General features: G+C 40.2%; 1 protein-coding gene across 3 annotated transcripts in view; it reads left to right on the top strand.

Annotated features, from left to right (window-relative positions):
• The window catches only part of homer1b (homer scaffold protein 1b), a 95,799-nt gene that overhangs the window by 49,458 nt on the left and 33,814 nt on the right, over positions 1-12,527 (top strand). For all 3 annotated transcript variants that reach the window (XM_060843547.1, XM_060843538.1, XM_060843554.1), the window contains exons 3-4: positions 1,035-1,166; positions 11,838-11,930. In XM_060843547.1, the coding sequence (XP_060699530.1) occupies positions 1,035-1,166; positions 11,838-11,930 (225 nt within the window). The remainder of the gene's footprint in view (positions 1-1,034; positions 1,167-11,837; positions 11,931-12,527) is intronic.

Raw genomic sequence — 12,527 nt, forward strand, 5'->3', positions numbered from 1 at the left:
ATGCAGTGAAGAAGTTCGCTCAAGTTCCTTAGACAGCACCTTTCAATTGTATGACCACTATGGTCTAGAATTATAAAGGCAGCAGATACATCGAAATACCACCACCTTTAAGTTTGTTGAGCAACACACCATTCTGAAATTTTGTTCCTTCAGTGTCTGAGAGTCAAAATCATGGAACTTCCTCCCTAACAGCATTGTAGATGCACCTCTACTAAATGGACTTCAGTGGTTTAAGAAGACAGCCCTGCACTATCACCTCAAGGACATTCTAGCCAGCATTTATTACTCAAGTCCACATTCCTGAATGTGTTTTTTTTTGTCTTCAGTCACTCAATTCAAGGATATTTACGAGGCTTTCAGAGAGCAGTTGTGTTGATCACACTGCTGTGGTTCTGAAGTCAGATCAGTTAGGGATAGTAGATTTCCTATCCTGAAGGGAATTAATGAATAGACGCATTTTTTTTTTGTTACAATGGTTATTGCGGTTACAAAGCCACCATTACTGAGACTAATTTTCCATTCCAGATATATTAAATTAATTTGAATACTAGTTGCCTTGGAGACATTTGACTTCTATCCCAATAGTGTTAGTCTGAGTTTACAATTATACCATCTGACAATCAACATGCATTGACGTTAAAGTCCATGAGATTCATATTGATTTGTATTCCTTTAGTTTGAAGTACTAACATTTTGGAACTTTTTTTGTAAAATTTCCACTTTGCCCCTTGTTGATTACTTGGATCAACAGGATTGTTCTTCAGTGAACAGATTATGGGGTTTTCCTCTTTCAGTGTGGGAAACAAATAGCCAACAGAGAGAGTTTGAGCAGCTTGTGCAATTCTCTTCCAGATGGGATGATGAAGGAACAATTAACCCACACACCTTTCAATGCCTAATTTTCAAGTATTAGTTTGAATTAAATGGCATGTCTAAAATTATTTGGGAATGCAGAAGCCATTGATCTTGTTTGAAGGTTTCAGCTTGTAAAATCCAATTTCATGTTACAATAGTGTTTGCTTGCTTTCTTTCAGGCAATAATCAACAGCACAATCACTCCAAACATGACATTCACAAAAACATCTCAAAAGTTTGGTCAGTGGCCAGACAGTCGTGCAAATACTGTCTATGGTCTCGGTTTTTCCTCAGAGCATCATCTAACTAAAGTGAGTATAATCATATAGAATAGTAAATTGTATTTATGGTTATATTTCTTAAATTGTGCTGCTAGAGATCTTGGCAAATAAATACTCAAACACATTCAACACTTGCATTCAATTTGGTTTTTATCAAATTTAAGCCCAATTTCTAGTGCATGACTAAAGTGTTAGATGGCCAGTAATATATAACTTGAGATCCAATATCATTTTTCAGCTTAATATTGTATTTGCATTAAAATGTACAACTGTAAATGAAAATGTTAAGTGAATCAGATCTTTGCATTATAAAGGCTTTAGTTTGGTTCTGCAGGACCTTTTAATGTCAGAAAGAAAGAATGCAACCTATAAGTTTAATAGCAGTTATGTTTAAATTATCATAATTGTGAACAAAATTTAAATTTTTAAATTTCAGTTTACAAAACGCTAATTTCTTTCCACTTCCCAAGCCCTGCTCTCAGCATCTCATGCTTTCCTGCATCCCAACTCAAATCCCCATAGGTCATTCTCCCAGCTCTTCTGTTAGCTAATTCTCACCCCAGAACACTCATAATTAGCAAAAGTTCAGGAGATGAACAAATGGCAGGAGGCATAAGAGAATCATACAGTACAGAAGAGGCCATTTGGCTCAAGTCTGTACTGTGCAAACTATGTTGCTACCTACTTTCCCACACTTGGTCCACAGACTCAAATGAGGGCTTGCAGTTGCAAAACATTCCAGTATTTTTTTTTTAAAGGTTATAAGTTTTCCTGCCTTAGCTATCTTCCCAAGGAAGAGTGTACAGTATAGAGTTGCAGTGACGCAGAGGCAAGTAAGCAGGAGAGCCAGCTCCAAAATGACGATTGTCTGGTTATATGCCCTCATATTACCGTAGGGTGGAAAATGAGGTTAATGCAAATCCACTGCACTAGATATGGATCCTGATCTTCATCAAAAACAAAGTTAAATGGAAACAATTGAGTTACTTAAATCAGCCAATTAAATATGCCATAAATTTAAGTAAATTCATTTCTATTCAGAGAATATTCAGCCTGACAGTTCTCAGACCCAGGTGAGATGTATTAAATTTCTTATGTTGACAAATTAATAGCTTTACTACAGTCTTGAAGGTTAGTAAGTTTGATTTTTAGGTTGGTGTCAAGGGACTGCATGTTTTGCTTATTTGATTGTTGCAAAATTTGTCACATTAATTGACTCTTTAATATCACAGTGTAGTATGTTGCCAAAGTTGTTGTATAAGAATGAACTACACTAGTGTGACAAGATAAAGAATTACCAGTTCTGCCAAAGTGTGAATCGTGTAGTTAATGAATTTTACACAGCTAGAATTTAGTTTTTGTGATACACATGGTCTTCAAAAGACACTCGTTCAAGTGTCAGATAATAGGCTTGTCAGCCAAGTTAAAGCCCATGTTGTACAGTGGCCAGTGAAAGAATGCTTACTGAAAACAACAGTGCTTGCCAGTGTTTTTCTTTGACTGGAGTACATATACAATGGGGTTTTTCTGTGGTCACAACTGGATCCCTGCTATTCTTTATACATGTCAGTGATGTAACTTCAGTATGGTAGTTTCAAAATCTGTGAATATCTTGGAACTTGGGAGTATTATGAACTGTGGAGGATAGTTATAAACTTCAAAAAGGGCAGAGGTTGATGGAATGGATGACCTTATGGAGATGAGACTTAAAGCAGAAGAGTGTCAGGTAGTTTAGTTTCGTAAGACTGAAGGGCGGTGTCATATTTTCAAAAATACCTCAACAGGTTAGGGGAGGGACAGACCTGAGGGCATGTGTGCACAAATTGATGTCAGAACAGATTGAACGTGTGGTTAATAAGATATGCACAATGCTGAATTAGATAGATAGGGGCATGGTGTATAAGAGCAAGGAAGTTATAGTGAACTTCTATAAAGACTGAATTAGTGCTTTGTAGTGTATTGAGAGACGTTCTGGGCACTTGGTCTCAAGCTTTTACGGCAAAGAAAGAGATACTTTAGTCCATTGTACGGAAATTTGTCAAAGCACCTTCCAAAATCACAACAACTTCACCTAGAAGGACAAAGGCAGCAGATGCATAAGAGTACCACTGCCTGCAAGTTCCCCTCCAAGCTGCTCACCATCCTGACTGTGAAATACATTGCTATTCCATCCATGCCACTAAGTCACAATCTTTAGATTTGACACCCACCCCCACCACCACCACTTGGCCTGATCAGTATTGAGTCTACCTGTAGTATAGTCTATAATGGTTCAAGAAGGCAGTTTGTTTCCACCTTCGCAAGGGCAACTAGGACAGTAAATGCTGTCCCAGCCAGTGGTGCCCACATTCCACAGTGAATGGGGAGAGATGAAAATCTGATGGTCATTGATATCCATACACCATAGTGTAACCTACTGAGAAAGGAGTGGAAAAACCAAAAGAACTGTGGATGCTGTAAACCAGACAAAAGCTCAGCTGGTTTGGCAGCATCTGTGGAGAGAAATCCGAGTTACTGGTCTGACTCGTGACCTTTCCTCAAATTTCCTCCTGAGGAAAGATCACTCGACCCAAAATGTTACCACTGATTTCTCTGCAGAGACGCTGCCAGATATGCTGAGAATGGAGTTTAGCAGTTTGGTAAGTGTGGAAGTTTGTCAATCTCTTGCATTAGAATCTAGTACTAATTGCCAATTCTTTGATAGCATCAACTGATTAGTAGAGTTTATAGCTTGATGACTAAGTCTCTTTCCGTGCTGAGGAGAGTAAAAAGTCTCTTCTTGAGGCTGCTGTAGCTGGTTAGTTAACTGGGGCTAACACTTAATCCAGGTTAAACCAGTTACTGAAATTTGATTTGGAGAAATGCGAAGTCTTGCATTTTGGTAAGATGAACAAGGGCACAAATTATACAGCCTAATGGTTTAGCCCTAGGGAGCGTTGATGAATACAAAGACCGAGGAATTCAGGTACAATAGTTCTTTGAAAGTTGCATCACAGGTAGACAAGGTAATGAACATTTTGGCGTGCTTGCTTTCATTGGTCAAGAGCAATGAGCGTGGGAGTGGAGATGTCATGTTTAGGTTGTACAAGAAGCTGGTGAGGCCACTTTGAGTACTGTGTGCAGTTCTGATCACCCTGCTGTAGGAAGGATAATATGAAATTGGAGAGGGTGCAGAAAAGATTTAAGGCTGTTACTGAGACTGAAGGGTTTGAATTATAAGGAGAAGTGGTATAGGTTGGGATTCTTTTTTTCCCCCTGAAGCATAAGAAGCTGAGGGGTGACCTTTTGAGGTGTATAAAATCATGAGGGACCTAGATAATGCCAAAGATGTTTTCTGTTGGGGGCAGGGGTAGAAGGCATATTTAAGGTGAGAGAAGAGATTTTAAAGGGACCTGGGTAGCAATATTTCATAGTGACTTGTATTGGGAATGAACTGCCAGAGGTGGTGGTAATTAGGTACAGTTACATAATTGAAAAGGCATTTGGGTCAGAAATATGAATGGGAAAGGTATCGACTGATTATGGACCAAATGCAACCAAACGGGGGCTAGTTTCGTTTGGGAAACTTGGTTGGCATAGATGAGATGAACCAAAGCATCTGTTTCTGTGCTGTATGACTCTTTTGAATCTATAACAGCTGAGGCAGAGCATAAAGAGGCTTCTGCAATCAGCACTGAGACCAGTCCGCAGAGTGTCATGTGGCAGTGTGGTAACTGTGGTAGTTATGTGAAGTAAGGGAGGGAGGTTTTTTCTGCTGCTATTTCCAAGTTACTTTGGTAGACCAGGGGCAGACTTAACACCAAGAGCTAGGTGATTATTAAAGGATTAATTAAGATGCACCAGAGTTGTGTGGTGCTGAAAGGCACAGCAGGTCAGGCAGCATCTGAGGAGCAGGGGAATTATCAGGAAACCCTTTATTGCTTCCCTAGTTCTATCTATTCGACAACATTTCCCAGGGCCCTACTATTAATTGCATCAGTCCTGCCCTGATTTTGTCAGAATACAACTAGTGAATGTAACAAGGTCAGCCAAGTGGACCTTTAGAATGAGTTCCTTGACAGTGGGTAATTAATCTGGTCCGATTTAGGGAGCCCTTTTTGACAGGTAAAACAAGTGTCAGACATCCTTTTCACTCGGAGCTGACAGAGATCTTGTGATTAGTGTTGAAGGACTCTCCCTTTGTAAATAAAGGGTGACTTGTTGACAGGATACCAGCTTCTGTGGAGATATTTCAAAGATAGAATAGAGTTGGGAGTCTAATGGATAGGTAATTTCTGTATGGCTCAAGACTCATAACTCATCTCCATGGCAACTGGAGTTTTGAGAGGGGAAGGTTTCATAAGCAATTGACTTGTAGGTTTCTATAAAAATATCACAACCTCAGACAGGATCAGTCTGGAAGAAACAAGCAAACTGCTGGAAAGCTAAGCGGGTCTGGCAGCTTCTGTGGAGAGGGGCTGGAGTTGATATTTCTGATCCAGTGATCCTTTCAAAACAAAAGTCAGACATTCTTTTCAGAGTTGGCTCTGGGAGTTCTGGATCAGTGTTAAGGACCCATGTGGACATAAAGGGTGACTTGGTGTTGGGATACAAGCCTCTTGAGCTATTTTAGCAATATTTCGCATTTATCTAAATTTAAACTCTATTTAGAATTCCTCAGTCCACTAGTCCAGTGGGTCAAGAGCCTGTTTTACTCTTAGATAAGCACCTTCGCTGGCTGCTAGACCATTGTTTTTGGTGTCATCCACAAACTTATTAACCGTACCTCTTATATTCTCATTTAAATCTTTAATATAAATGACAAACAATAGTCCCAGAAGCAATGCTTGCAGCCTACCATTGGTTGCAGGCCTCCAGTTTGAAAAGCAACTCTCTACCACCAACATCTGTCTGGAAGCACTCCTGTGTCTAAAGAGGATACAAAGATTGTGTACAAGGCCCCTTCCCTGCTCAAGCCTTGAAAGATGGTTCCCATCAGGTCCTGGAAGTTTGTCTACCCATTCTTTTAAAAAAAACGCACAATGCTACTACCTTTTTTATATTGACATGCCCCAAAATATCAGCATACCCCCTCACATCAACATACCCCCTCACCAGCCATTTTATCCTTCTGCTTTGTTAACACTAATGTAAAATATTCATTTAAGGACATCACCCATTTCCTCCAGCTTCATAGATAAATTCCCTCCTTTATCCTTAAGTGACTCTCCCTTTCCCTTGCGACCCTTTTGCTCCTTGTATGAGGGCAGCTTAAAGTACCTTGAGATTTTACTCCTGTTTGCCAAAGACATTACACAGCCTCTTTTAGTCCTTCTAATTTCTTGTTTGAGTTTTTTTTGTGATCTTTGTGTCCTTCAAGGGCTCTCTCTTTTCAGTTTCCTGAACCTTAAATATACCTCCTTTTTAATTTTTGACTCTGCTTTCAATTTCTTGTCACCCAAGATTCCCCAATCTTGCCATCCTTATCCTTTATTTTCACAGGAATAGACTGGTCCAGAACTCTAATCAACTAGCCTCTAAAGGATTCCTACATGCGAGTTGTGTTAGTTAACCTTCTCCATTTTAATGCTTTTCACCCTATGGCTACTTTCATTTTAGTCCATAAGTAACTTAAAACTTAGAATTATAGTCACTCATCCCGAAATGATCCCCCACTCCAATCACCGGATGGATAGAAAATTGCTGTTGCTCTTTATTGAAGGGTCGGTAACAATGGGGTGTAATTTTAACATGCAAGGCAGGAGGTTTGGAGAGTTAGTCATGGGGACATGCAGAACAGAAACAGACCCTTTGGTCCAACTTGAAAACACCAACCAGATATCCTATATTAATCTATTCCCACTTGCCAGCACTTGGCCCATATCCCTGTAAACCCTTCCTGTTCATATACCCATCGAGATGCTTTTTAAATGTTGTAATTGCACCAACCTCCTCCACTTCCTCTGGCAGCTCATTCCATACATGCACCACTGTCTGTGAAAACGTTGCTCCTTAGGTCCCTTTTTAAATTTCCTCTCCCACTCTAAATCTATGGCATCTAGTTCTGGACTCGCCCACCTCAGGAAAAAGACATTTGTCTATTTATTCTAACTATGCCCCTCATGAATTTATGAATCTTTTATGAGCTTGTATAAGGTCACTGCTTTGGAAAACAGCACCATCAATTCTGATTCTCCCTCTCGCTCAAACCCTCAACCCTGGCAGCATCCTTGTAAATCTTTTCTGAACCTTTTGAAATTTCACAAGATCCTCCTTATAGGAGGGAGACCAGAATTGCGAACAATATTCCAAAAGAGATCTAATCAATATCCTGTACAGCCGCAACATTATTCACCAACTCCTATACTCTACACACTGACCAATAAAGGCAAACCTACCAAATGTCGCCTTCACTATCTTGGCTACCTGAGACTCCATTTTCAAGAAACTCCAAGGTCTGTTTGTTCAGCAACACTCCCCCAGGACCTTCCTTGTGTAAGTCCTGTCCTGACTTGCCTTTCCAAAATGCAGCAACTCACGTTCATCTAAATTAAACTCCATCTGCCACCCTTTAGCCTGTTGGCCCACCTGATCACATTGGATACCTCCAATTTTGGTGTCATCTGCAAACTTGCTAATTCTACTTTCTATGTTCACATTCAAATGATTTATATAAATAATGAAAAGCAGTGCACCCAGCACCGATCCTTGTGAGGCACCACTGGCCACAGGTCTCCAGTCTGAAAATCAACCCCCCTCCTCCATTTTCTGTCCTCCAACTTTGAGTCAGTTCTGTATCCAAATGGATTGTTCTCCCTGCATATGATCTAACCTTACTAACTTGTCTACCATGAGGAACCTTATTGTACGCCTTTTTGAAGTCCATATGGATCGCGTCCACCACTCTGCGCTCATCAATCCTCTTTGTTACTTCAGAAAACTCGACCAAGTCAGTGAGTCATGGTTTTTCCCACACAGCCATGTTGGCTATCCTTTTTCAATCCTTGCCTTTCCAAATAAATATAAATCTTGTCCCTCAGAATTCCCTCCAACAATTTGCCCACTAGTGAAGTCAGGCTCACTGGTCTATAATTCCCTGGCTTTTCCTTACCACCTTTCTCAAAGTGGCACCACATTTGCCAACCTCCAGTCTTCTGGCAGCTCACCTGTGACTATCAATAGAAATATCTCATCAAAGGTCCCAGCAATCACTTTCCAGAGTTCTAGGGTACACCTGAACAAGTCCTGGTGATTTATCAAAGCATATATATTTTAAGACCTCCACCACTGCATCTGTAATATGGACATTTTTCAAGATATCAGCATCTGTTTCCCTACATTCTGTATCTTCCATGTACTTCTCCATAGTAGACACTAATACAAAATACTTGTTTAGTATCTTCCCCCATCTTCCAGCTCCACACAAAGACAGGCTTGCTGATTTCTGAGGAGCCCTCTTTTCTCCCTAGTTACCTTTTTGTCTGTCACATATTTGTAAAAATCCTTTTGGCTTCTCCTTAATCCTATTTGCCACAGCTATTTCATGTCCCCTTTTTGCCTTCCTAATTTCCCTCTTAAGTATACTCCTACTGCCTTATTCTCTAAGGATTCACTCAATCTACCCTGTCTATACCTGATGTATGCTTCCTGTTTCTTGACCAACCCTCAATTTCTCTCGTCATCCCGCATTCCCTACACCTACCAGCCTTCCCTTCACCCTAACAGGGACGTACTGTCTCTGGACTTTCATTATCTCATTTTTGAAGGCTTCCCATTTTCCAGCCATCCCTTTACCTGCAAACATCGACCCCCAATCAAACTTTTGAAAGTTCTTGCCTAATACTGTCAAAATTGGCCATCCTCCCTCCAATTTAGAATTTTAACTTCTGGATTTGGCCTCTCCTTTTCCGTCACTGTTATAAAACTAAAACTAATAGAATTATGGTCACTGGTCCCAAAGTGCTCCTCCACTGACACCTCTGTCACCTACCCAGTCTCATTTCCCAAGAGTAGGTCAAGTTTTCTACCTTTTCTGGTAGATACATGTACTGAATCAGAACTTTTTCTTGTACACATTTAACGAATTCCTGTTCATCTTAACACTTGGACTGCCATAGTGTTTCAAAAACTAAAATCCCCTACCATGGAAGATAGAACATTACAGCGCAGTACAGGCCCTTCAGTCCTTGATATTTCGCAGTTTGCAACAATCTGGAGCACACTTCACCCACACAACTCCGTTATCATTCATATATGTTTATCCAATGAATGACCATTTTAATTTCCTTAAAGTTGGAGAGTCTACTACTGTTGCAGGGAGGACGCTCCAAGCCCTCCTTACTGAGTGAAAAACCTACCTCTGACATCTGTCTGATCTATCACAACTCAATTTAAACTACCCTATTATTCTTGCAGAATACAGATCTCCTTTATAAATTAATCAGTTTCCTGCTTGGGGGGAGTTTGTAGTCAAACTCTCAGGTGAACATTCCTTTTTTATTTCTCAGTTCCACCTAAATAACTCCTGTGGATGTATTCCCAGGAATATCCTTTTGAAGTACAACTGAAATGTTATCCATTATAGAAAAAATGCACACCTCCTGTCTTGACCCCCTTTCTGTCCTCCTTATAGCATTTGTATCCTGGAACATTAATCTGCCAGTCCTGTCCGTTCCTGAGCCACATCTCTGTAATTGCTATGATATAACAGTCCCATGTTCCTAACTATGCCACGAGTTCATCTTTCTTTGAAATAACTGCAATTTATCAGTCCTGCCTTGTTCTTTGCTTTGTTCCTGCCTGCCCTGACTATGTTTGACTTGCTCCTTTTCCCAACTGTACCAGTCTCTGATGGATTTTTTTCCTCCCTATCTCCCTGGGTCCCATCCCCACCACCACCTTTATGGCTTTAAAACCTCCCTAACAGCTTCAGCACATCTCCCTACCAGTATATTAGTCCCCTTCTGATTCAAGTGTAATCCATTGTCCTTATACAGGTCACTTGTTCTCCAGAAGAGATTCCAATGGTCCAAAAATATGAGCCCTTCTTCCTATACCAGCTCCTCAGCCATGCATTCATCTGTTGACTTGTATTCCTATCCTCACTAGCTTGTCGCATGTGACATTACTACTCATGCAGACTTTTTAAAATCCTGCCTAACTTCCTATATTCAACCTTCAGAATTTCATCCTTTACCCTTTTCCCATTCTATGTTGTTAGTTCCAATGTGCCACCTGCTAGTCCCTCTACCCTTTTGAGGAATGACCTGTACTCTGAGACATGCTTGATCCTGGCACCAGGGAGGCAACACCATTGATTTCTTGCTGTCAGCCTCAAACGTGTCTCTGTGCCTCTGACTCAAATTATTTTCATGTAGAGGGTGGTGGGAATATGGAAAGCATTTCTTGGCAGGGTAGTTCAGGTGGGAGATCTCAAGCTTTTGAAGTACTTGGATGAGCATTTGAAGTGACATAACATTCAAAGCTATGGGCCATGTGCTTGAAAAGTAGTTTCTCCTTGGCTGCGGCCCTCAAATTTTGTACACTGGAGTTAGATCCCACTCCTTCTGCTTTAAGGCAAACAACCCCATCTGAAAGACTGTGTCTTAGCTGAATTGCTCCAGCTCAAGCAGCTTCCTGGTGAATCTCTTCCGCACTCTTCTCCGGTGCCATTGCATCCTTGTGTGGCAACCAAAATTACACACACTAGTTCTCTGGTCTAACATCCTCCATTTTAACTACTTTATTCTTGTATTTAGTGCCTTGACAGATCCCATTTGTTTTGTTAGCCACCTTGTCCACCTCTCTTGCCTTCAAGGATCCAAGAACATGGACACAGATCCAAGTCCTTCAGATCCTAGGATCCTACCAATCAACAGAAACTACCTTGCTTTGTTTGTCCTTCCAACATACATCACCTCACACATTTTAGGAATGAATCCTTTTGCTATGGTTCAGCTCATCTATATCCTCCTCTAGTTGACTTTCCTCCCCAATACTTACCCCACCACCAATTTTCTGTGAAATTGCTGTTAAGCCTCCGGCATTCATGTCTAGATTGCTTAATATACACAGCAAGCAACAAGGTGCCCAGCACCAAACACTACATCACTTGGATATAGGCTTCTAGTCTCTCTCTCAACTTTCAACCAACACCCCCTCTTTCCTCATGCAAGCCCAATAATTGATCCAAATTGGCCTGGAACCCATGGGCTCTTAGCTTCTGAACCAGACTGCATGGGAGACTTGTCAATTCCTTTATGATGGATATGATTACAGAACATATTCATGAGTGATCCCAGAAATTAGGAGTTTGGCTGAGAATAGATGGGGAAAGTCTATCCATTGTTGGAAGGATTGAGAACCAGAGGACACTAATTTTAAGATGAAGACTGATGAGCCAAAGTTATCATGAGCTAATATCCAGCAAGTAGTTAAAATCTGAATGCAATGCCTTGAGAGTATGGTGGAATCAGATCCAATCCAAAATATCAAAAAGGAATTGGATGATTACCTGGAAAGAAAATGCAAGAATATATTAATAGAAGGACTAACTGAGTTGCTCTTGCTGACATCTCTTCCTTCATATTACAGCTGAAAAATGAAAGTAATAACTGTTGTTCAAGAAGACAATTTTAAAAAAGCATGGCTATACATTGATATATTGAAGTATTCTTGTCTTACAGCTACATTTTCTAAAAATAAAACTTCTTCCCAATTTAGTTTGCAGAAAAGTTCCAAGAATTTAAAGATGCAGCACGGATAGCAAAAGAGAAAATGCAGGAGAAAATGGAATTAACCAGTACGCCTTCACAGGTGGGCATGACTACATGTTGAGATAGAATAAATACCTCAGAAATCAAAAACTGCTGTTAGAATAAATAATATGCAAGAAAAGAAACTGCTTAAACATTTCAATGGTTGTTTATTTTAACAGCTTTTTCAAAATTTTGTGGTGGAAATCCATAGTCAAGCAGTCTCTGAACACAGTGGTGCTTGTAGTCAAGTGTTTGTTGAAAATTAGTATTGACCTATTATGCACTCCATTACCCAACATATACAAGTGTTTAAAACATGTATTTCTTCAATTTCCTCAGGACATGAAGCTTAACCTAAAACTCCCAATCCTGCCATAATGAATGCTGTTCCATTAAGAATGTCTGTCTGATAAAAGAACCAGACCTGCAAGTTTGTTTTAGGAAAATATCATTCTTGATTTTGTCAACTTTTGGTACTTAATATGCCTAACTACACAAAGCACTTTCTGAAGTGCTGCAGCAAACATTGAGATTGAGACCTGTGGCATAGAGGGAGTGTGAAAATGTCCAGTGGTTGTGGCAAGAATTCTTCTGTCTAATCTGGGTTCATGTTGTAATTGGCTGATAGTGGCGAATCTGGGAAGAATAGGGCATT

Source organism: Hemiscyllium ocellatum, chromosome 2 (genome assembly GCF_020745735.1).
Source record: "Hemiscyllium ocellatum isolate sHemOce1 chromosome 2, sHemOce1.pat.X.cur, whole genome shotgun sequence".
Classification (NCBI taxonomy): domain Eukaryota; kingdom Metazoa; phylum Chordata; class Chondrichthyes; order Orectolobiformes; family Hemiscylliidae; genus Hemiscyllium; species Hemiscyllium ocellatum.